Here is a 27,330-nt window from a genome sequence, read left to right as displayed (position 1 = left end):
TATAATGCTCCTAATTCTGAACTAAAGACAATTTAGATCACTATAAATATTTATTTCCACTTACCTCTCAGGGCTTCCGTACTAAATTACTGTTTACCTACATGGTACCGGATTTATGAAATGCCCAGAGCCAGAGAACTAGCTCCATTAAACAGTAATACATTCTTGTATAATTCCCAACTGGGTAAATTCATCTTGCTAAATCAAGCCAATCTAATTTGGCTCATTACCAACACAAAAAACCAGAGTCAGGCATACATTTTTAATAATACATTTTATTCCATTAAAGATTCTTTTTTCTAATTGTACACTGGAATGTTAAGATTCCCCATCAGTAATTTAGTTAAAAATGCTCAATCTAGTCATTTTCAACCCCACATCCACACTTTGCTAAATCGAAAGTTGGGGAGTACAAATGAAAAAAAACAAAAAAACGATAACATAAAAGACAAATGTTATAACTTGAATAATGTTGATGTACTACGAGAATGCAAGTAAAGGATGAGCGGGTGGATGAGCAGGCGGGGTGGGGTAACAGGATGTGATTCTTCTCTGTGTGGATAACAGGCCAACACACACCCACTCTGTACAGGATGTTAGATTAAGGGCTTGAAAGTTGTTCCTGGGTTAAGATCAAAGTACTTTTTTTCCTACTCCGTGATATCTGAGGGCTGGTCATTGGACTTTAATGGACCGGAGAGAAAAATGGCGTCTATTTTTGAGGAGTGGTTGTGTTGGCATTACGAAAAAAGATAGGAATTCCACAGATGCAGAAGTGTTCATTGGTAGGTAACTTCGCCTGCGTCTGAGAAATCCTCACAAAGTCCTGCTCTTCACTGTCAAATTTCATTATCCGGATAAGTGGTATAAACAATGATACAGTAAAAAAATATCAGTTAAAACTTAAAAGAAGAACGATTTTGCTGATGATAAATGCACACAGATTTAACTGAGAACTAAGTGTCCTCGCAAGAATGAAACAAAAAAGATAATCTATGGTGAGATATCAAGAGTAAATCACGATAATTTAACGAATAAAGAAAGAAAGGCTTATAATGATTGGGACAGCTTCAAATCGGCAGTTATTATGGATAGGGAAATCTGAAAGACAGAAAGCAAGAACCCTCGTTATCAATGAACCATTGCAATGTGAAGAAGACGGGGTGGGGAGGGTGCCCCCCCGCAGTCATCCTCTACTTACTCTCAAGTCCTCTTTACAGTTCTGCCTGGCGAACAGCATCGGTTTACTTTTTTTTTTTGTGTTTTTTTCCCGTTTCAATTAACTCTATATATAGATGATCCTCTCTCATACAAACATATAAATACACCACCGCTGCTCTGCTCCACCACAGGAAGAGGCTCTACCGGCGGGCTGATGTAGTCCTGTCGATGTACACAGTCTCTCAAATAGTAGACAGGGTGGGCAGGCAAGAAAATCTTCAATCTTTCTCTGTAGCATAGATTTGGACTTTTTTTTTGTTGGTGATTTTTTTGATTTAGTTGTTTCCTTTGAATTATTTATTTTTTTACAGGATTTCGTATTTGTCGACGAGAAAGGAGATTTCTGAAGAGAATCGAACGGAGGTGTCACCGTCTACGAGGGTCGCTTTGGTAACCTGGGAGAAAAGGGAAAAAAAAGAGAGGAAGGAAATTAACAACAAACAGGAAGCAACAACAACAGCAACAGGAAGTGGTTTATCGTAAATAACATTCCTGAGCACAGGCAGGAGAGATGAACTGGTTTTGCATAATTTTACATTTCTTTCCTGTAAGTATACCACTTTAATTTCCAATCTTTTATCCATAATACACCGTAATAGTACACATTTATCTGGCCATTAATTAGCCTCCGGCCAATATAAATGTGAGATTCGAAAATCAATCAAAATCATTATAATTTGGTTGATAACTTGTTCTGAAGTAAGATCTAAGAGGCAATGTACTCTGCCTTTCAACACAGTAGAGCTGCAATAAATTATGTTTCTAACATGCAGTTTTGTAGCTTTGACACTAATATTAAACCTTTGTGTCATCTTCCTATCAACTTTGCAATTGTTGTCCTCTCAAATAATATAAATCTTTACCCAAATTAGTTTTACACCTTCTTAGCCAAATTTAATCTGAGTTAGACTATTATTTTTATAACTGTGGTCATAGTTAATGGTTCACCACAAATAAATAGAGAAGCAATTCAAACGCTTCTTCCTATAAACATGAAGGAGGTGGTCAGAATATTAGGAAACCTCCCCAAAGTGATGCAGTCCATTACAACACCACTAACCCTGACCTCAATGTGTTAAACTCTCAGTGGATAGTGTGGGGGAAACTTCTTAAGCAATTGGAAACAGGACTCAGATGCCCCTTTCACACAAACGCGTTTTCAGCTCCGGCTCGGAGCTGGAGCCTGAAAAGCGCCGGTTTTTCCTGTTCACACCGCAGCGGCGCCGCCTCTTAGCTCCGGAATCCGGTTCACTTCCAGCTCCAAAAAATTGTCGGTCGAGAGGCAAGAGCTTCAGAGCTAAGAGGCAGCGTCGCTTACGTCTCTCTTACGTCGAGGCGTGCAGGAAACTAAACCCACCTCCCCTAAACATGGGTCGACTGTCATGCCTGCCTACAAGCAGTAGTGCTTATAAACACACTTTATAAAGTCAGGCAACACTAACCAGGCTTCGTGTGATTCTGTTTATTTGTACCGTTACTTTGACCATCCGTTCACTGTTATTGATCATTGTGGAGAGACGCAGACGTTTTGTATTATAGCAGCTATCGGATGGAATCAATACATGGGCTGCACAGGTTGTCGTGTCCGACTATCACAAGTAGAATCATAATAAAAATAAGCCGGTAAAATGTGCCTGTAGAAAACGGTTATGATAGCAATAGCAAGTAGTCAGTTTAGCTTCGGTTGCTATGCTAACATCACCCATTTTATACCAGAGAAACTTTCATAACAGCGTTGTGATACCAAACCGCGTCAATTCAGACTGACACACATTCACTTAGGCTAAGGGGAACTGGGGATATGTATCAGCTGCTTGTGTGAGTCGGACAGTGAATACTTTAGAGCGGCCGCTGCAGTGTGAGCTAACCGGGAGCTAACAGGAGAATAAACTCCCGTGGAAGAGCAGCCAACACGGCAGCGGTCGGTAAAAGCTGCAGAAACACATTAATAAACAATGAACCACGGCACTCTGGAGCAAAGTATAAGGTTGGAGAAGTCGTTATTTAATTTAATCTGGCTTCGTGTGATTAAAAGCAACACGATCATCGACCCGACGCAGTTGTTGTTGTTGTTTTGAGCACCGTAACGCCGTTGGGGAGCAAATCAGCGATGTAAACGGTGACGTCATGACGCAGCAGCGGCAGCACCAGTCGGGTGCTGGGCGGTGTGAACAGAGCGGGAGCAGAAAAGGGAAACCGGAGCTGAACCAGAAAAGCTCTAGCACGGAGCTAGAAAGGGAAAAGCGCTGGTGTGAAAGCCGCAAGAGAGACACGAAGAGAGCTGGAGCTTTGATGGCAAACACTGACGGTTTATTTGGAGCTTCGGCCGGAGAATTGACAAGACATGTCACGGGCTACGAGTTGACCACACAGTTGAGATACCACATCAATTCTGAAGAACCCTCCTGTAGCTCCAGGTTTTAACTAGTTCAGAGTGTAATAATCAACATTCTTCAATAGATAGACTAAACAGCTGAGGACACTGAATCACAGTTGTTGTCGCGGCTCGGGGTCATCTACACCCCGAGAAGGATGTGTTCCAGGTGTCCCACAACAATAACTATCTCTGACCGAGAGTTGCCCGGTCACAAACTGGTAACAACAACAAAATGCTAGGGCAGCCCTTCCTTATGGGAGATAACGGCTGCCCAAGGCTGGGCATCTGCGTCAGAAGGCGAAGGAGGACATGCAGGGCTAATTATTCCCTGACAGTTAGAAGAAGCTTCCGGTATCTCACCTGGATGTCGCAGTAGTTGCGCTTGGACACGAAGGTCACGGCGATGGGGAAGAAGTCGTTGGGCTGCCCAGCGATGCTGAACTCCATGCTGCCAGTCTTGTTGTTGGCGTCGATGACGGGTAGGCACCACTCTAGAATGTTCCGCCTGCTGTCGTGTTTGTACTCTCCGTCAAGATCCCCGATTAAAGGAGCACCCACTCCAGACCTGCAGGGGGACAGGAGTACACAGAGGGGTCAGTAGAAGAAGAAACAGAGGAACGACGATGTTCTGTTGGCATGCATTCACATTCATAAAACCTTACAGCTCACTTTACAAATGCTCTGATATATTTAAAGAAAATAAAAAGAGGAAATGTTATTATTTATATTTCGTTATTTTTAAGAGTTTCAATTCAAATAATTGTATTCACAATGGTTAAAAAGTTAAGACATAAAGGAGATATGTGAAATGGAACACCCCAATAAGCCTTAGAATAGGGGCCCAGACTCCAAAACAAAAGTATTTAAAATATATATCACACAACACATCTAGAATTGGAGAGAGAGTTCATGTTTAATACAGAAACATTACAAGCTAAAAACATTTAAACTAACCAAATATACTAAAGAATAAGCAAATAATTAAAAAAACTTACTACTCATACTTAATGTACATTTAATGCTACAGGGATACTTTTACAACTGCTGGCAATATGCCATCGCTTAGCAACTTTAACTTTGATGCATTTACATTTTTTGTGTCATGTCAGATTTAACAAAAAAAGAAAAATGACTCCCACCTAATGGAAAATAATACCCCCCCCTAAGTACCAAATACTTATTGATTTTCTCAATTCAACCCATTTAAAGCTATTCTTTGATATAACACATGAGTCTTTTTCTATATGAAATCAGTGGATGTACTTACGGTACAGGGATGCTGATGACCACGTCGTTGAGCTCGAGGCTCTCCTCCTGCAGCTCGTATTCGATGTTCACATCACAGCCAGTGGCGCTCTCTGAAGGCCAGCAGTTTACTGTGGGAGGAACCGGACACTTTTAATATGTCATACGTCACATTAGAGTCTTCATGTACAAACTAGCCTGTCAAAAGGAGACAATGAATAACTGTATGGCTCTACGAGTCCCTCAGGAGAAGCACACTCACTGGTTAGAGGTATGAGGGCCTCGTCTGTGGTCTGCAGTCTCCACTTGAGCACACCGACATCGTTGTTGAGAGGGAAGGACTTCTCCGGGTTCTTCAGGCCGATCACCGAGTCAGTTGTGAACAGCTTCTTGTCCACGTTGGGATGTGTCTGAGGAGGGGAGACCGAGACACAGTTAATACGTTATTCAATGTTGTGAAACTAAGAAAAGTTGTATGTGGATGCATGTACGCATTACGAAAATGAGTTTCGTTACCCATTCCTAAATGAAAGTAGTTTGCCATTTAAAAACTGCAAGACGTTCGTGGTGCTCTTACTCTGAAGGCAAACTCCTAACCCCTTTCATTTTAAATGAATCACTCCCTTTATCTTTTGGAATTAGTTTTTTATTTTATCAAGCTAAAATTGATAACAAAATGGCAATTTTGTTAAATTTTACATGATCCCTTACATATAATATAACCTTCATCTTTACTGTCTGTCACATTATTGTCTCAGAAAATGTTGAGGATCTTTGGTAAACGTACTTGCAGCTGCAGCCCTTTGTTGTCGTTGTTGTTGATGATGAGGCGGATGCGTCCACTCTTCTCGTCTGTGACTCGGAGCGTGACCATGCCCAGTAGCTCCATGTTCTGAAGACCGCCGTCACGGCCGCAGGTCAGCGAGATCTTCTCCTCCACACGCAGATGTACGCTGCAGAGGGAAACAAACCCAAACAGACTTCAAGTCATGGACACACCCCAGAGAACACTCAGGTAACATTTATGAGATGTGCAATAAAGATAATTTCACAATGAAGAGTTTTAAACCAAAACTCCTGCACATGTAACACATGTATTAGAGTGTGGAGTAAACACTTCCTTTAAAAAGAGCAAATGGGCTATTAAAAAACCATCAAAGACTATTCAAGGCAAGTACATTATTATTACAGGAGGACATGAGAGGATTCGCTTATTGGTTCTTAAGAAAAACCTCCCAAATATTGTAGATGGACAACCCTGCATGCATTTAATGTCAATATATTGAATTCCATGTTCAGTTAAAACAATATAATAATTGTAATAGTACATGAAACATAACACTTAATTATTTGAATTGAAAACTGCTTAACGAAAAGATTGGTGTCAGTATGACAAAAAGCAGCTCTTGTTGCATTCAAGTCCATATCATTAATCACTTTCGATAGTCAATATATGAACTTTTCGACTCTTGGTTTGCTATAACTTATACAGATTCTATGTAAAAGACATTTGACGTTCATGCTATCCCTCTTTTCAGCCCCCATGCAGCTCCTACAGTGTGCAGCTAAAGCAGCTAAAAAGGCGATTACTTCAGGTAATTCATCCAGATCCCGAGGCTGATCTGGCTCTTAAATTGTCTAGCTTCCAAACGTATTATCAGTTAACTTACTAAGCAACCAATCCATGTAGCTTAAGGCGAGACACGGCAGGCAAAAACATCGTTTTTCAAGTACTGGTCAATTTTGAGATTTTGTGCTATTTTGATTCCATAACATGTTTTCTTTCAGGCTTTTGGAAGGAAAACGTACAAAATACACATTTAAGTGTTTATTTTACTATAGTTTGTCTATTTACGTCTGTAGATTTCTCCTAAATTCACCAAAAGTTAGCATTCTAACGTAACATAAAGTACCGCGACCGCTGTGTGCACCATGTCAACAGAGATATCGTTGGAAAGTTGTGTCTCTCCTGCACAATCTCATCGGATCCAAATATGGTCATTTCCTTTGTATCAGCAACCAATCGTGAAAGCACAAAGGGGTCTTAAACCAAGAAACGAAATCTCATTGGCTGGTGTCAATTTCTGACAACGTGATTCGTTCAGATGCGTCACGTGGTGTGCTAAAACACTTCCTGGTTAGCTTTCCGCTAGAAATTGAAATCTCAAAATGCCAAAAGAACGGCGAAAAAAACGTTCACAGAGAAGACGACAACAATTGTCACTTGCACGAAGCAAGGTTATAAATAAAAAAATGACCCCGAACATGAAATACCTTCACGGAGTGCGTCGATGCGCAAGCTGTCATCCAAAGAACAGGAGGGTTTAGCTAGCGCCTCACTGCAATCTTTAAAGGTCGTTTTCTCAAAATGAGTTTTTTCTCCTACTCTGAGTTCGAAATTTCAACTTCAGTAGTACGTAGAGACACCAAACCTTCCAGTTATATTCCTATCAATATTATGAAGGCTTTTACAGAAGGGTTTGTTCATATATCATTCATAGCCTGAATTATACAACATTGTATACCTAAAAACATGGCGAAAATGGATATTTTAGGGCTGTTGACAGTATTTTCTGATTTATGGAGTGATAAAAAGAGATATCCAATATCCCTTCTGTAAAAGCCTTAGATACTAATATGACTACAAAATGAAACAAGAATTTTTAATCTGGCTATATCCAAAATTCAGATTTCGATTCCTGAAATGTGTTAAATGTGTAAACCGACAAGCTTGTTTGTATTCTGGAGCCGATAATCCCCATAAAATATAATAGACATTCTAAATATGTGATATATGATTTCAAAGTCAAGTCAATGTTTTGGCTGAAGCACAGCGACTACCGAGTGTGAAAACAGGATGCTGACTGCAGTTCCCTAAACATCCACCAGTGTCCACAGGGGTTATTTGAAGGTTCCACATAGCACCATGAAATACCTTATGGCGCATTTCCACTGCAGCGCGTAGCACGCTTTAAGCGTGCCGTGCCAAACCCGTTCCCGTTTTTTGTTGCGTTTCCACTAGGGCTAATTCCGGCTAGCGGGTACTGTTTCACAGTTTTTCTGGCCCTCCAAAATCGTGGTTCTTTCCTGGCCAACAACCGGGCTGAATATGCTAAACTACAGAGAGAATCGCTGGCAAAGGGGCTACAACTACAACAAAATGAACATATTTGACCGTGATTTAATTAGTTTCAAAATGATGCCGAAGTAACAACATACTGATACCGGTTAGTAAAAACCATGAATTAATGCTTTGACAAGTCTGCAGACAGACGGCAGGCGAAAAACCCTTTTAAAATGCGTGTTTTCTGAATGAAGGTCGGCTAAGCTAACGCTGTATCAGGGCTCGAGCTTAAGGACGTCCCGTCGTCGAAAAAAATAGTGTCGGGGAGGATAAAAAATAATTTTGGGACGAATTTGGGACGAGAGTTAAAATAAAAATACCCTGCTAACTCTACTACAAACGGCGATGAAAATGAAACCGACTGCACGTTTTGTGTAGCACACAGTTATTAAACCTCCTTGTCAACATAAACACACACAAAACATTTAGAAACCCGCGAAATACACACACATGTAGCTACAGCTGTGCCCGCGAATTCCTGGCCTGCAAATTCGCAGGTCTAGCTATGTACTGGGTGTGTGTATTTCGCGGGTTGAGTGATGTACAATGGCATCCCGTGGAGGAATTCTGAAATGTTTTACCGTTACATCACAAAAACGCACGGCAGAACCAGACCCTGGAGCACCGGCCTCTTTATTTACTTACTCCTCTTCATCCCCTATGGGTAATAAGGCTGAGAAGAGAACCCTCCATCGTATTTAGTCCTTAGCAATATGCTGCGCCTCTCCCCATGTAGGGATGGGTACCGAGCAGTCTATGGTACCGAGCCCCGGTATTAAACGGGCCCCGGGCCGGAATTATTAAAGACAGTGGTAACGTTAAGCTCCGACGTTATCGGACTTTTTATCGGTACTGGAGACATTTAAAAAATATATGTCATATGTATTATTGCTACATACACATTATATCGCAGTTTTAGTTTCGCCAACTCCGTTTCTAATATGCAATAAGACTACAACATGCGTCTATGATGTATTTTCGAGCTTTCCAATCCAGACGAGATCTATCTTTCTGTCTGTGTGCGAGGGGGCGGGGCCGTTTGTAAAGGTCTCCTGACTGTTACAGACTGTCATCCTGGTTAGTGGTTACTCTGGGTTCTGTCTTCAGGACAGTGTTGGATTTTTTGGTTAATTGGATGGGACTTGATTGGATTCAATATTAGAGTAATTTTCTCGTTTGTGTGTTTGTTTAAATATATTTGGCCTTTGTTTATGTGATTGAATGATTTACTCAAATAAAAAGGTTGATGAATTATCATCTAATGATTTTAACTAATGATAATGTAGAAAAACTAACATTTTAAATTCGGGATGGTCCACATTAATTTCGGGACGGCTTAGATTGTATTTCGGGACAGTTCCGGGAGGATGGGGAAAAAAGTTAGTCGAGAGCCCTGCGCTGTATGTGCTCCGACCGTAGTAACTATACCGTACTAAGCCATGCGAGGCCCTGCAGTTGAAATGCGCCATAATGGCGCATTTCAGAGCTGAAGCCACTTCTATGTCTATGACAAAGTATTGACTATTTTATCTGTTTTTCGAATAAAGCTTTGAGGCACTTGCAAAAACGAACAATTGCAGAGTAATAACCAATATATATATATAATTAGTCATAAAGGTTGCGGTGAGTCTTTACCCCTCCACATTGACTGGTGGCGGCAGAGCTTTAGATACATCGGAGCCTCTCTTCCCTGAGGTTGGCATGATGGTTTCACCCTCGGACTTGAGCTTGTCAACAAAGTTGTCCACCTCCTTCCCTTTAGCGCCCAGTTTCAGAGCCTTGCTGGGTCCACTTTGTCTGGAAAAAGAAAAACATCACAACAGGGTTTTTAACAACTAAAAACAGGCTCAACCATTGAACATTCAAAAGCCTGTAAACAACAATGAAACCCAATACTAGTTACCTTATGCTTCAACAGCTACAGGGCATTTCCACATTGCTTTATTATGTGTTGGTACTTCCGGTTAAAGCGTAATTACTATTACTTCGTATAGCGTTGCCACTTTTTTTTTGTTATTAAGCTTTTGAATGTGTGTCTGAGTTTATCCAAATAAAGCATTCTTGAGAATATATTTATTAGCAATGTTTGGAGCTGTAACAAGAGGTGATCAGCTTAAAGAAAGCACTTTTCAACACAATGTTTGAATGTTTTAGATGGGTAGCTAATGTGAACTAGATGAGGTTGATAGATCACGATGGTTTGTAGCTTGTAAAGAAGATGGCTAACGTTTGCTAGCTTGTTAGATAGATATATGGCTAGAAAGCTAATGTTTGCTATCTTAATAGCTCACTGACAGGTTAATTTAATCTCAATGTTAACATGTGTCCAAAAAATTTCAACACTGTGGACCTTTGTCTGTGAGAGTTTATTATCTGTCGACGTGAGCGTTAGTTAACATTCTGAGCGGCTGATATGCTTTGTTACTTTTTGTAGCTCCTCATAGCGGAGCCATCAACACCAAAAGACACTACAGAGTCATTTAAAAGTGTCCTCATATAGCTTTTGGGCAATTTTACAGCCGACGGATGTGGTAATGTAGACCATTCCATCACTGCATTGTAACTGTAAATGATCCAAATAAATGTTTTATTGTTAACAATCCTGCAAGTGCTAAATCGAAAGAACTTACACATATGCGTTTGAACACGAAGTGGGGAAAGGGGCGGGGCTTCATAAAGTGAATAGCAAAACCAGACTTATTTCTTGGAGTGGTACCTGGCGGCGGCTGGTGTGATCTTGGGCTTCTCAGGCTCCACGATGGTGTCTGTGATGATGGACCCTGAGGACATGCTGGTCATGCCGGGGGCGCTGCCGAAGCCTCCGTAGGTCGACACCTTCTTTCCAGAGCGCTCAGCGTCCCTTCTGGCCTGCTGCAGCTCCTTGGCCTTTCTCCTCATCTCTGCCTTAGCCTCTCTTTCCTGGGTCTGTGGATAAAAAACAAAAATATGTTCTGTTTTTAGAAACAATATAACAGTTATACACAGAAAGAAACACATGGTTTTCACTTGTGTTTTGATTGCTGAAAACCTGTGCCGTGTTGTGAATACATTTTCAACTAATGGATAGAAACGGTAACCTCATCTACCATGTGATACAATGCACACTTTGTATAAGGTGTAAAAGCACATTGCTGACAAGACAGCCCCATGGAGATGATTAAAATGTGTCTTGTCTAATAAACCAGATGGATGCAACAGTGTGATCTCACCTCTCTGACAGCCCGGAAAACCTTCTCCTCGTGGGAATCCATCTCTGTGAAGGTGCGGATCTGAGCCAGGTTGACGTTCTCTCTGTAGCCTAGTGCAACGATCTCATCGAAGGCAAAGATCAGGTCGAAACAGTGATCTGATATTTCGCTCTCCTCTAGCACACGACAGTATTCTGGGATCTGGAAGGGGAAGGAGGAACAAGTTAAATCAGACAATTAAAGAAAAGTAAGCATTTTGAGATAAAGTGAAAGCACAAGTGGCACGGGTCAGTAATCATTTCTACATGAGTCTTGGCTAAAAGCATGACTGCTGACAAATCCACTGAACACTAGTTGCTGTACAGTATTAAAGGCAGTGCTGGATGTTCAAAACTCTGTGTATTATTACAGAGGTCAGGCTCCGAGTATAATTGTGGTATTGATTTATGGTGGAGTTTTTGGTAATGGCAGGGGTAGACATTAAGGGTAAAATGCCACTGGCCCTCAAAAATCTACTAATAATGAAGAAAATAGTAATTTATGCACTAACTACATTACAACTTTTACTACAACATTTGAATCATCAGTTCTTCCTTATTTTCGTCAATTGTTCATATTTGGTTTATTAAAATAATGATATTGTGGTCATTGTTAAAAAATGTCTGCTATTATTATGAGTATTATTATTTGTATAATACGCTTTCTGCCTTCCTGTCATTAGGAGTTAGACATGTAATGGCTATGTAATAGATTAGATTAGAACCTAATTATCATTATCCTAAACTGCTGGGACATTTCCCTATAGCCAATACCTTTATATTTTCTACTCTTCACTTACTTGTCAGCATAGGTCGGCATTGATGTACAGAGCCGACAGAAGACCTTATTTATATTGGCATCATATTGAGAGGTGCAGCCAGTGACGCATCCTAAGACCAGGAAGTAAGCTGCTGGTTCCCTCGACAAAAAGCAATGGGATTTCTCCACATGGTTTGGGAAAATAGCTGGAAATAAGGTCTGTGGAAAACAAACCTGTTTGATAAATGCACGTTTTGTTCAGCCGGATAATCTCCACATGTCTACCCTACTTTTATTATTTTCTAATCATAAATCTAATCGATAGATTATAAAAGGGTTTTAGGATGCGTCACTGCACCACTAGAAGCCAACTCCATCGACCATCGATCCATCGTTTCGTGGCTGAAACTTTCTCTCCCTCTTCACTCTCCTTTAACTCCTCCGGTGACTTTCTTTTATTTGAATATTGTCTTTTGCCCGGCACTTGGCCGGTTACCGCTGGTATTAAAAACATTTTGGCGAATGGTTAGGTGGCGCGATAGTCTGTAGTGAAGGAGCGCGCTCCCGCTCACGGGAGCCTGCTCGCGCTGCGCTCCGCAGCAAACAGCTGTTTGCTTTTCACCCAACAACGACAACCGACTCACGGAACGCTATGGTGTAGCGTTAATAAACAAAATAATTTAACAAAATTGCTAGTCAAAATACAAATACCACAGGACCTTTTTTTTTTTTTTTAAACCAATATTTTTAGTGGCTCGAGCGGGCAAGTGGAAAGTACGTTATGCTGGCCCGGGGTGTCTAAATAGTGCTTCCGGGCCAGCGGGCCATTTATAATGATCGAGCCCTGAATGGCCTCGATCATTTGAACATTATAGACTTATCTCACTAGATATGGATATGACCTAGATCATTCTTGTTTAACTTCATTGCGTTTACATCTGTGTTTGTTTATATAACAGTTTAATTAACAACTTAGCCATCAGGATACCAGAATATTCCACAGGGTTTTTCTTATTAAATAATATTGAGCATTACACAGACATTGCACAGTTTTGTTAAAATAGCCTGAGGGTTCATTTTACTTTATAATTGTAATAGTGTGGTTTTTACTATTTGCTGTTTTCCTTAAAGGTGGGGTAGGTAAGTTTGAGAAACCGGCTCGAGATACACTTTTTGTTATATTCCATGGAATGCCGGCGTTCCTGTGTGTTGGAGGAGGGGCTCTGTAAGGAAGTGGCAGATTTTTTCCGGCTGTGTATTTTCAAATTCTAGAGCACGCGAGCTGGTTTCTCCAAAACTACATATCCCACCTTTAAATAAGGAAATTGTAGTATTTTCTCAATTCCCAATTAAAATGTATGTAATACGAACATAAATCCCGGAAATCAACCCACAATGGGTTTTAGTACTAACAAAATATATATATTCAATTTCCTGCTTGCTTTTATCCAAAACATAAAAGGGCAATAACATAAATTAAATAGTTAAAATAAACCAGCGGTGTGATATTTCTTGAAAATCAATAACATTTACTATAAAACACAGGAACAAAAGCAGTGCAACATTATTGTGATAAATACTACATTTTGGTTTTTAAACAAATTAACTTATTAGCTTGAAATTAATAGCTTTTAAGTAAGCTAAATACTATCGCTTTATGAGTTGTGGTCATACTGTTTTCTCTGATGATACTTATTAATATAACAACTACTTATTTTCCATATAATATTCTCCTAATTCAACACTTTTTGTTATGAGATATGATATAAAAGACCCAGTGTTGAACATGACTGGCTAAAATGTGAACATCATTTTCTGGTCTTTAGTTTATTTTGTCTGAGTTTGACATGAGTATTATATTTCAGTTAAAATTTAAATTAAGACAAAATTAAATGGTTCATAAATGGTTGTACTTAGGAATGTATAATGGAGTATTAAAGAAGAAAACAGTAATCCATTATGTTGTTTTTAAGCTTCATATGTACATAGTGTTGGATTTCCAAATGCATACTCCTACATATAAAGCCATGAATGCACACTGGGATGCTGAGGATTGCTATAGTACATGCTAAAATAACTCAAAGGAGAAAAACAAGAACCTGGCTGACAGCTTTCAGTAATTTGATGTGTGATACAGAAAGGGATCATTAAAGCAATTGCCATGCTCCACACTGCAATGTGTCATGTTAACTGTATATCCTCTTATAATGAACATCATTCCTAGGCATAGGCAGAAACAGCTGCATGTTTCCTTACCACGCGGGAGAAGAGTCTGAGGGTCTCCAGGTCCTCCAGGATGTTGCTGTTCTTGGTGGTGATGAGGACCATGTAGAGTTTTTCCAAGGGCTGGTACACATAGCGAACACTGTCTGTTTCCACAAAGGTGTGCTGCTTGCCAGTGTTCATCAGTTTAGGGAATGCAGCCAGGAGTCCCTCAATGCGTGTCCGGGTCATTTCCACAAACTGCCGCGATACGATGGCCTTGCCGGCCTTGGTGCACACCGCCGCTGCCAACAGCACCTGGAGGTGGAGAAAAAACGGACTGTTGTAGTACCTGCAGTGCTTCAGTTTTATTATTAATAAAAACACATTGTACATGCATACTTTATTTGAGCATGGAACTGTTCGCTCAAGGCAAAGGTAAGTCATGGGGATACATTAACTGTACTGAGCAAATAATACAGTTCCTCTTTCCTTTAACCCAAATTCCAATAATGTAAGCCTTTGTCTAGGGAGAGCACATCTTACCAAGTCGAACATCATTAAATGAAATGTTTTCTTAAGACACATTTGTGTTTAAAATGTAGCCAATCCACCCTCTCACCAGAGGTCCTACTTTATTATTTGTTTGCACTGCTTGAGGCAACCTACTGTGTTAGGTTTTTCGTGGAAGAAGACTGTAGTTGCTGCATGGCAACTAGCCATACAACATGGCATTTTATTAAAACAATTGCTACAACATGTCCCAAATTTGACATTGTTTATAATGAATTCAGAAAAGATAAGGTTGTGTTAACAATGTTTGTATGTCTGACAAGAAAACAACAATTCTAAAGGGGTCTGGTGAGGCGTTCTCAACACACTAGACTAGGACCACAGCAGTGTTGACCGGTAGCATGTGTTTCCAGTCAATTAACCAGTGGTGTAAAGACACTAAGTAGATTACTCAATTACTGTACTCAATTACAATTTTGAGGATTTTGTACTTGACTTAAGTATTTCAATTGTGTGCTACTTTGTACTTCTAACCCACTTCATTTGAGAGGTAAATCGTGTACATTTATTTAATACCTTTAGCTACTTTGCAGAAGTAGGAATAATGATGTGAAATATAATCAACCCTTAAATAAGACTTAAGTTACACATGGAGTAAATTCACAAGCTACCCTGCAGTATACAAAGTCATTCAAACAAGCTGCCCCTTTACCAGCTGTGACAAACACTTAAATGCGTAAATGATATATAGTTTTGTTCCTTTACTTGAGTTACATTTTGAATGCAGGACTTTATGCAGGATTGTGACATTCAGTGTATTTCTACATTTACTGAAGTACAAGATCGGAGTACTTCTACCACCCGAAAATAACTTACATAAAACTGTAAGTGAAGGTTCATTAAATTAAGCGTAATATGAGTACACTGTAAATTTCACTTAGGGAAATGAGGGAAGGAACTGTATGTATTCCACGTTGACAAGGGCTGAAGTTAGAAATGAAAGATACCGACTGCAACGGATCTGAACTTGATGCAGACAACCAACAACTGAGGTTAAAGTTGACAGCCCTTTATACATGATGTAACAACATATTAGTAAACATGATAATGTATATATAGATTAAGATAACTCAATGACATTATACCGTGTTGCCTGGCTTTAGACATAATGACAGCAGGTAATGTTAGCTCGGGATAGGCTAGTGACAGGAGCTAACACTAGCGCTAGCTTGTCAGGCTAGTTAACGTCAGCAATGTCTGCACACTCTGAATCAACTACTAACCTAAAATATGACTCTGTATAATGAAACGACGATTCATTTAGTTAATTTAAAGACATTCATATGAAGTTAGTATTGTCAGAGCAGTGGAAACCAACGTGTGGTTTTCCTGTTATTTCGCTCTTGGACAGGCTAGCTAACTGATACCCAGGTTTAGCTAGTTGCAGGTTAGCCAGTGTTATGATCATTGCTAGGCCCGATGAAAGCCAGGGAAATACCCGGATATTAGACTGTCACTCACCATTTTGGTCTCTCTCTATGGAACGACGATCTTCCGTCTTTCGTGTTTCTTGATTTGGTGATTTCTAGTCAGTCTGGAATAGAAAGGTGCGAATGTACAGCTGACTTCAAGTTGTGTGATTGTTAGCTAGCTAGCGTCAATACGGCAGCAGGACAGAGCCACGTCTCCACCGGAAGAGCAGCGATAGAACTGCCCACCGTGGAAACCAGTGACGTGTTCCCCAAAATGTTGGCCGTGTTGCATAAATAAGTTACTCGTTCTACTTCCACACACAGACGCTCCTTCCTCTTTTCCTCTTTTTCTCTTATTGAGACTCTCAATAAGAGAAAAAGAGGAAGGAGCGCACTATCTATTACTCTCAATTTGAGAGTAATAGATAGATAGATCCATATAAATAGATAGATCCAGCTACCGATGTCTACCTTTCATCCATATTCCGTATTAACAAACCATGGTTGTAAGCATTTTCATTTCATTTTGAGTTCATACTGTATAGTCTACTGTATTTTATATATGTATATAAAAAGCACATAGGCTACTTGCAAAAAACAACCTTACAAATGAAATACATTGAACAGAACTTCTATATTATTAAACATGTATTTATTGTACATTTATAAAGTGTATCAAATGCATTTAAACATTTCAACCAACCCTTTGACCTTCATGTAGCAGAACTAAACTGGCGATAACTGGTTTGTGTTCAATTAAATACATGGGTTGGAAATATGCACCGGTAAAGCACAATATCAACTGACTTTATTAGACATAAGAGGCTTTTCTACCTGATCTTAAGATATGTGTGCTTATTTGTTGCAGATTCCGGAAACATGTGTTAAAATTATGCAAACATATGTAAGAAAGCGAACAAAAATATCATCTTATTTAAACCTTGAGGATTATGTTTTAATTTGACAGCATGACATGTTCCATTTAGATTATTATTCTCCACCACGATTATACAGAATTCATCTGTTGCAGTACTTTTATTTGGTCACCAGATGACACTGTTAGGGTTAGGTGCATAAAGGATTTAGAATCTATGTATTCAATAGGAACAGAAGCACAACACATTTTCATCCTCCTTTTCCTGATATTCCCTAAGAAAAACGTAGTTTTGTTAAGTAGGTTAGAAAGCTATGATAACACATGCTTCCACTCACTCCCCAAAGAAGGTCTGAACCTTCTCTTATAGCAATATGTTTATATACATATAACAAAGTTCTCCATAAATAAACAATAAAATACAACATTTATTTTTTGTTTTTACAAATAACCCAATAATAAAATGAACTGTAGGCCTATTAGTTCCCAGTAATACTTATTATAATGTTGAACATCCACTTAAAATAATCATACAGCAATAAAACAAACTCCATTTAATGCAACGTCTGGATGCCAACCGCCTTTAAAAACACACATATGTAGAAGAAGCCAAACGTCAGATTGCAGAGGTGGGAGAAGTACTCAGATCTTGTACTTAATTAAAGCAGTGGTTCAGATCATTTTTCTGCCAAAAAAAAGTTGGGCCCCCCCCAACACAAATAGTCACGTAATGGGCCAAGTTAACATTTATTAAAATACATCAATATGAACTAGAGAAAAACAGTGCTATTTGTATAGGTGGTGTGTGGACCTAACATCCTAGGGGGGTCCGGGGGCATGCTCCCCCGGGAAGATTTGTTTTTAAATATTGAAGTTAAAAGCATCAATCTGGTGCACTTTGAGAGCAAAATGAAGAGATATATGGATACAGTGTAACGAATGTAACGATCACAAAGGGAGTCGGAAACAGGCTGCTAGTTATTAGGCTTTAATAACTATTCTTCTTTACAGATGATCACAGGTTCAGGAACAGCTTGTGGGTTCAACCTCACACTAACACTAACTCCTACACATACCCATATATATAACTAAACACCAAACAGAAACAGAAACAGAACTGTAAACAGATTTTCTTTTTCTTTATGGATATTTTACTAATCACTCCCCTTTTAAACTTTATTCTTGTTTTACTGTCATACAGTATTTCATACCTGTTTTTCATTTATTCTCTTTTTTGTTATACCCATAATGATCATATAAACGTGTGCCTCGGAAATAATTGTTTACATTAATCGTGACCAAACCGTTTGAGACCCACTGAGATAACTTTGACTAAAGTTAACTATCTAAACACTCAGAGTCCTTTAGCTCACCTGAGCCTCTCAGTCTGACAGGAGAGGACTCTCTTCCACCTTGTTGTTGAAAAAGCACCTCCGTTAGAGTAGCTCGCTAGCACCAGAAGCTACCAACAATGATTTCCGGTATGGTGCGCTCTCGCTCGCTCGCGCACGCACACAAAATGGCTCGTTCCACACAGAGCCGAGTTTGAATGAAACACAGAGACCCAGTTTATTATACATACTTAGGCTACATAGCTTACTTACATACCAACCCAGTCTCACGGAATTTCGTGTTCACCAACACGATTTTTAATCTATTGATTCGTGTTCAGCAACACGATTTGCCCCTTTTTTTCGTGTTGCACAGCACGATTTTAAAAGCAATGTATTTCTACTGCCTGCAGCACGTCTTTTTCTCCGGTCGGGTCGTGGGAGACCGGAAGCTGTGTGGTTCATAAAAACATGTTCTTACTCAATATCAAGCCACAGTTATTGCTTTTATTTTAAATCGTATAATTTCGGACTTTTGTTGCCGTCTGTGAGGAAAATAAATGGGGCTCAGAGCCTCAGAATACGGAAATCTGTATTTTTAAATATTTTTTCCCTTCTAATTCGTTATTCTTTTCAAAATAACACACTGTTATTTACTCACCAATAACACACAATTATCCTTGCTTTTATTTATTGGTTTAATTCCATAATCTCTGGCTTTTTTGGCGTCCGTCAGGAACTGAATTTCAAAATAAAAATAACCTCAAACAGACGTAGGCCTATAAGGGACATTTCGAGCATCATTGCGATTGTCAACATTTCTGAGTTTAGGATGGCCGAAGACACTACACTACCCATAATCCCTAGCTATCGTTTAGGACTACAGTCCCGTAAGGTTACGCAGAGCGTCAAACAGCTGTGTGAAATGTAACGAAACCACGCCAGACTATCCAAAACTGGAATCGAACGCCCCCCCAGAACTACACATGCTGGCTATTGTGTTTCGCAAAATGTTCTATGGGACGTCTCTACTGAACGTTTTCGTTTTTCCCACAATTAGAAGTTGTCAGTATTAAACACATTGGTGTTATCAAATGTAAAACATATAATTAATAAATGGGTGAAAATCGCTTGTGTCCATAATGCGCAGCATTAATACCCACATGACAGCTCATTGTTACTTTGTAATTATACTCCACTACAATTCAGAGGTTAACCTGGTATTTTTACTCCACTGCATTTATTTGAGTTACTTTGCAGATTCTGATTAATTATGTGAAATATAAAAAAACCTTAAATCAGACTTTAGTTACACCTGAGTAAAATTCAGGTAGGTGATTGTCAAGTGCCAACTATCAGGAGAGATATTTGATAGTTGGTGCTTGAGAAGACTAAACATGTATCTGCAATTGACATGAATGGAAACGAGTAATAAAGTATATTCATTACTCGTTATTCTCTACTAATAGTTAATTAAAGACTGTATATTATGGCTATTTTGCACATCCCTTTAAATATTTTCAAAGGTTTATTGACATATCATATACACAACTACGGTGTAGTTATGCAATGAATGAAACACTTGGGTCACAGGTTCCTCAACAAGACATCTATCAATATGTGTGTACCTCCACCATCAAACTGTCATATTCTGCAAATTTCTTATTCTATCTACATACATAACAGTATAATTCATATGTATAATATCAGTTAAAAATAAGTGCTTCAACATAGTTAGCATTGCAGGAAAGCAATATATTAGATGTTAAGTACTTTGTCAGGCTTAATATTTATCTGTAGATAGATACCCCCAAAGTGTTTTTCTTATTTAAAAGAAGACCTTAATCTGTTATTTAATGTTTAAATAAAGGTTAATTCGTTGTTCTGTTTTGCACCTCCTCCTATTAATATCTTTGTACATTCTGCACTAAACTGTTTTATTGTAGAGATCACTTGGTGTATCTTCTTGATTTTTTACTTTCTATATTTATACTTTCCCCCTATGAAAGTATGTACTCTTAATATTTTTTTAATCAAATATAACAATAATTCAATAACGTGCTTTAACCACTAGGAGGTGCACACAAGGTACACACAGCCATAATAACTTTGTATTATAAATGTAGGACACTTATGTTTTCGTACATCTGAAGATGTGTAGTTTTATGCATGCTTTCACATAATTTTACAGCATATTGCTATACTATTTCAGACTCAGTATTTAGATTCTTACATTCAAAGAAAATCAGTAATATCTTTAAAAACTACAGTCCTTTTATATCAGCTGTGCACCGTTATGGTTTAAATATAACCTATCTGTGAATTAGATCAAATCTAAAAGTCAGCCGAATTAGTGTTGATACTGCAAGGAGACGTATTGTGTGAAGATACATTGAAGATGTTGTTTAATTGTTGAATATATTTATGATCCACGTCAAGTATTCAGTTTCGGCTGCATTTTCTCAGTTTTTCCAAAGGTCTTCTCATCAGGGCTTTATAAATAAAGAACTACGGCAGATCTGTAATATACAATGCAGCCGAACCGTGTATTACAATGCCGTTATGTGATGACTTTCAAAGAGAAAAGCAAGACCGCTCGGAATTAAGTATTATTTTATTCTTTTAAAATGTTTTCCGGATTTCATATCATATAAACACCAAATCCCAGCATGCATTGCGGCTAAAACATCCAATAAGCGAGATTAAAACCATAGCTGAGGATCTTGGGTAATCGCTCGAAATGCCTACGTATGTTTCCGGTTATTTTTATTTTGAAATTCAGTTCCTGACTGACGCCAAAAAAGCCCGAGATTATGGAATTAAACCAATAAATAAAAGCAAGGATAATTGTGTGTTATTGGTGAGTAAATAACAGTGTGTTATTTTGAAAAGAATAACAAATTAGAAGGAAAAAAAGATTTTAAAAATACAGATTTCAGTATCCTGAGGCTCTGAGCCCCATTTATTTTCCTCACAGACGGCAACAAAAGTACGAAATTATACGATTTAAAATAAAAGCAATAACTGTGGCTTGATATTGAGTAAGAACATGTTTTTATGAACCACACAGCTTCCGGTCTCCCACGACCCGACTGGAGAAAAAGACGTGCTGCAGGCAGTAGAAATACATTGCTTTTAAAATCGTGCCGTGCAACATGAAAAAAAGGGGCAAATCGTGTTGGTGAACACGAATCAATAGATTAAAAATCGTGTTGGTGAACACGAAATGCCGTGAGACTGGGTTGTACATACATACTTAATATACATCCATGCCCAGACGGCTACTTGTACTGTAGCATATTATTTTCGAATCAATATTTTTTGAATTTATGGGATGACACTTGGTGAGTGCCACTTCCTTCAGACTTCCTTACAGGGCCCCTCCTCCAACATACACGAACGTGCACAACGTGAGTGGCGAAGTCCGGCCCATCTACTTCCGGTCCATGGGACCTTATTTCGGAAAAATAATGTATTGAAGTCAATGGAGAGAGAAAACTTATCTTTCGATCACGTTTGAATTGTGCCATGAATTACACATATGTTTGTCAATCTTACAAAATTATTTCCATGTCAAAAAAGTCACAGTTTGTCGTGAAACTGTTGAAATATAAGACTATGAAAAATACGCAACTAGAAAGACTACATATCCCAGAGTCGCGTAAGTGATGTTACAATTGTTTTTCTCCACTAAGAGATAGCTAAGATCAGCGCCATATAGATATAATCTATCTATATGGCGCTGGCTAAAATAAGATAACTTTAACAAGATGCCTGTGTGCTTAGTACCAGGTTGTTATCATACCAGCAATGGGTCTTGCTCGTTCTTTCGCTTCCCATCTGATGAAAGGACCAGGAGTGGCTGGATCAAGTTAGCTACCTAGCTAGTAGCTAGCACGTTAGTTAGCATTACAGCCTTGTCATTTTTATTAGCCTTAATATGAAGTAACATTAAGTAACCCAAAAATATTAAACAGTAAGAGTAGTAGTCATATTTCGTGAACCCTTTGAATTGTACTGTCACCGGGGTGATCATTCTATAATACACAATTTAAGCCCGGGGGAGAAATGCTAACGCTAGCATCGGCGATCGCCGATCTTTTCTACTTCATGCTATCTACACAAATGGTTGACATTAAACATTAAAAAGACCAGGCAGTTCAGAGAGAATCAAAGGAACGCAGGCAGGCAGCTTTGCATGACATTCTTCTAGACGTGTTTCATTGTGGTGATAGTGAGGGTAGTCAATCGTTTTGTTGACAAGACGGTAGTGACGGCCATCTTTGTGACGTGTGTTGTTCTGCGAGACCAGAGGTGTAGTTCATTGAGCGTTTCACACAAACAAATGTGTTTTACTTCACAGTTTTACGACACATTTACTTGCAAAATTATCTTTTAAATTGAAAAACATCATATATGTAATTCGATAATCTTTCTCTCTCCATTGACTTCAATACATAATTGTTTCGAAATAAGGTCCCATGGAGGTCCACCGGAAGGGGAGGGACTTCGCCACTCTACGAGGGCACGAGATACGTTGGGGCACAGATGGAAGGCTGACAGGCAGGTAGGCCATCCATACGCCACAGCATTTCACAAAACACTACAGCATTTCACGAAACACAACAGCATTTCAGAAAATGCCACAGCATTTCAGAAAACACAACAGCATTTCAGAAAACGCCACAGCATTTCACAAAATACAACAGCATTTCACAAAACGCCACAGCATTTCACAAAACACAACAGCATTTCACAAAACGCCACAGCATTTCAGAAACACAACAGCATTTCACAAAACACAACAGCATTTCACAAAACGCCGCAGCATTTCACAAAACGCCGCAGCATTTCACATTGGACGGAAAGGGTATTCCTTAGGGAGATCACTTCTTGTTTGTGATTGGACAGAGCCAGCCATAGAAGCACTGCTGTGATTGGTTGTTTTTGCTGCCAGTCAAGAAATGACGCTGCGTGATTGGCCCAACACATCAGCCGTTAGCTGTTAGCACACACTCAGAGCTCACAGCTCCTCATATCTGTTCAGAAACTGGACAAAAGTTAAAAATATACAAAACACAGACTGTCTATGTCATTTTTAATGCAGTCGCTGCTTTATTTATGTCTGTATGTATGACGTTGTTGTGAGTGTGGACGGAGCAGCTACAGGTTAGTTTAGCCTGATCGATCCGATTCCGATAGGATTTACATGGAGATACGGCCCGCCCCCTCTCCAGCGTCTTGTTTGAATAACAGGAGTAAACACAGCATTCATTCTTTATTAATTCATGGTTTTTAAGGGGCTTATCTCCATGTAAATACTATGGTAGACCACTCAATATTCGCATCGCTCGAGTTTCACGGCGGCTGTCAGCTGTGTTTGCCCCTGTCATTCAAACAAGAGGCGCTGGAGAGGGGGCGAGGCGTATCTCCATGTAAATCAACTACAACAAAATGAACATATTTGACCGTGATTTAATTGTAATACACGTTTCAAAGTGATGCCGAAGTAACTACATACTGATAACGGTTAGTAAAAACCAAGAATTAACGCTTTGACAAGTCTGCAGATAAGACGGCATGCGAAAAGCTTTTAAAATGCGTGTTTTCTGAATGGAATCGGACCCATCAGGCTAAACTAACCTGTTGCTGCTCCGTCCACACTCACAACAACGTCATACAGACATAAATAAAGCAGCAACTGTATTCGCCATGACATAGACAGTCTGTGGTTTGTACATGTTTAACTTGTGTCCAGTTTCTGAACAGATATGAGGAGCTGTGAGCTCTTGAGTGTGTGCGAACGGCTGATGTGTTGGGACCATAGACTGTATATATAAATGGACGTAGGGTCCGTGACGTCACCCATAGGATTCTGCAGAGTTGCCGTGAAGCCCTTAGTAGGCGGAGTCGGCCACTAACGGCTCGACAGTGACGCCAGAGTTCAACTCCCGCCTTCTCCAAATAAGGGCAAAGAGGCGGAACCTGCTGCCACCGAGCTGGAAGTTCCAGAGCTAGCTGAAGCTACCAAGCTAAGCTAACATGCTCACCATCTGCACGCTGCCGTCGCATTTTACGTTTCTAAGGTAAGCAGACATGAAACTATTCAGCAAAACTATAAATAATAATCTAAGTTATTGAGCTTTTAGCATAATACTTCAGAATCTTAAAACCCCTTAACGTTTGTATGCAATTGTGCTAAATTCAACACTGGAATCAAGCAAATATTAATATGTTTGCATGACATTAGTTATTTATATTTTGATATCACTTAACTATACGTTTAATACATTTAAGTCAAGCTAAGGTACATGTGATGGTAGCTAGTTAGCGCTCTTACCTGTGAGGCCTCCTCCAAACAGCATAATAACCAGACTGTATCATTAAAACTAAGTACCAGTTATAGATCCTTGACTTTAGACAAACAATTCAAAAGACAAAATGTATTTAAAGACCAATCTTTATTTGAATGTGCCTCTTAACCTGAGATATTAGTTATACAGTAATAGTATTGACAATCTAAAAAAACTGAGCAACTCAACAGTCAACTTTATGTTTCTTATTGTCTAAAGCATTTATTATTTTCATTTTCCCAATCTCATATTCAGTGTGGACGGATTGAGACAGCATGGTGTCCAGAGAGCAGCAGAGACTTCAGGGAGAAACCTCCGTGTGATGGACGTCCTGTCTGTTGGTTTGGAGAGGACTGAGGGTCTTTCCTCTGCGAGGAGGACCAGGGCTGATGAAGGAGCCCATGCTGGGCAAAGCTGATACCAACTGCACAGGCCTAGTCGGTCACTTTATTTGACTAAATGTGTTTAATACATTTAATAGGTTTACACCTTCTGTCCATATGTGCTTTTTATTTAAAACATTTGATTAACTTTTGGTTCACATTTCAATAAATTGTATTTGTATTTGCACTCCTTTTGTCCATTATTCTTACTGAAAATGTTAGATTACACATTCACATCTGACTGAAGATTGGCCCCATTTATTTGTGACGTTGCAAAACAAGGTACATGTTGTGAAGCTCATAAAGTGAGGCAAATAGAAATAATCAGCTGATGGAGTGTAGATGTGGAAATAGCTGCATTCGATCAGCTGACTGTTTTTACAATAAAAGTAGTTTCTTAGTGAATGTCCTGTACTGGTCTTAAAATCTCATAACATCAGCTTTTAATGTTCCTCTTGGATGTTCTTCTTGACCCTCAGAGAAGGAGAAAATGTCGTGTCTTTCAGGCATGTCCTTTCCTAACAAAAATGACAGGAAACATAAAACATATTATTGCAGAACAAGTGTGTTATTTATGAAAGCGGTGTGTTTGTGTGTTTAGAGGCTGTAGATATAATTATTTAGTAATTGTAATGTTTTTTTTTTATTTCAACAATGAGCTACAAAGACAATCAGATTATGAATGAACAGTATGAAGTTCATCAACATTGAAATATATGTTATTATCAAAATAATATTTAACTGTTATCAAAACGTAGTGCAACTGTAGAAGCTTGCTCTGTTGTCTCACTGAAAGAATAACTTTTACCACGTTTTTTACAGACAATATTGAGAGATAAATAGCAGCAGTTCTCACTATGTGTTAAATATCTTTGCCTTCAATACATTAAATTAGAAAGCTGACAAAGTCATATTGCTTGTTAACATCTAAATGTAACCTTTTGCATGGAAAAAACCCTCAACTTAACTGATGTGTAGGTGATCTAGTATTTAGTATTGTTTAATGGAATGTATATCAGTGTATTCAAGTCAATACTTCATTTATTTAAACCAACATCTTTCTTGATTCTTTGTACAGTATGAAAAATAGAGTCTTTGTACCTGAGCTGAAGTTTACTGCTGTGAGGAGTCCAGTTCTGTCTCTCACTCTCTGGTCCAGCCTGTCTGCATCACCTGGACACCTTAAACAAACAGATATATATATATATATATGTAAAGTACCAACTACCAGTACAAACAATATAACTGATTCTCTTCTGTTGAACATGTTGGATTGTGTATTGTCCGAGTCAGGGGCCTTTTTATTTTACTGTAACTTTGGAAGTTGTGTTACCAATGCTTACTGTTTATTTGATACCCATTTGGTAATACAATTAATAAAAACAACAAGGTTTGGGTTCGTTCTTCAGATGACTGTGACGTTAACGTGTAAGCTCAATAATGAACTCCAGCTCAACCAACCATATTGTAATATCTAAGTAATCATCTTGAAATATGACATTAATAATTGTAATATACACACATCTTATTGTGAGGTTGATTTCACATACACTACTTCGACATTAGCTTGTCTACATACTTGAGCATAGCCAATTTAAATTAACCTTAGATGCATACAGTTCTACCTACATAATAAAATATCTCTAAGTTACAAGGATGTAACCTGATTTTATCAACCTCAAACAGAAGCCGTTTGTTCAACAGTATTATCCCACTTAACACTTGTCTATTTCGTTGTAAGCTTTATATATACAGTCTATGATTTTAACTTGGAGGCTACGATTACAATCGTTAGCACCGATGTAGCTACCACTAGCTTACATGCTAACCCAAGCCTTACCATTCATTACGTAGCTGATTAAAATCATTAACACATAAATAAAGCACTAGAATTTCACTTACCGCAAAACCGCATTCATGCACCGTCTGTTTTAACCGCAGAGCGAGTCACAATAGTCCGATATATAAGCATGAAGAACAAACAACCACGGCCGGCTACAAGTTGTGTTTCCTGGATGAGCTGAGCAGGCAGAGTCCCTGTAGCTAGCTTCACGGAGCAGCTAGCAGAGAGACAAGAAGCTAACAGCGGCAGGCACTTGACAGAGCCGTCACTCAATGTGACCACGCCCTAATTTATGCACAAACTTTAAGACCTAATATAAATAAAAGGGTCGCGTTAGAAAACAATTCACTCACAGATCCATAATCATGAAGGTGGAATCTAACTATATCGATAATAAAATGTATGG

At 39.0% G+C, this 27,330-nt stretch overlaps 1 protein-coding gene across 1 annotated transcript; it reads right to left on the bottom strand.

Moving 5' to 3' along the window:
- Positions 1-255: 255 nt before the first annotated feature.
- arcn1b (archain 1b) lies at positions 256-16,426 on the bottom strand. The gene is made up of 10 exons (XM_034239992.1): positions 16,190-16,426; positions 14,210-14,473; positions 11,177-11,356; positions 10,684-10,892; positions 9,603-9,764; positions 5,631-5,796; positions 5,106-5,253; positions 4,866-4,974; positions 3,959-4,163; positions 256-1,616 (listed from the first exon to the last, which is right to left on the bottom strand). Exons 1-10 carry the CDS (start codon positions 16,190-16,192, stop codon positions 1,527-1,529), a joined length of 1,536 nt encoding a protein of 511 aa, XP_034095883.1. The 5' UTR covers positions 16,193-16,426; the 3' UTR covers positions 256-1,526.
- Positions 16,427-27,330: the final 10,904 nt, after the last annotated feature.

This window comes from Gymnodraco acuticeps, unplaced genomic scaffold (genome assembly GCF_902827175.1).
Source record: "Gymnodraco acuticeps unplaced genomic scaffold, fGymAcu1.1, whole genome shotgun sequence".
Taxonomy (NCBI): domain Eukaryota; kingdom Metazoa; phylum Chordata; class Actinopteri; order Perciformes; family Bathydraconidae; genus Gymnodraco; species Gymnodraco acuticeps.
Note: the sequence above shows the minus strand (reverse complement) of the source record. Positions and strands in the feature narration are given on the sequence as shown.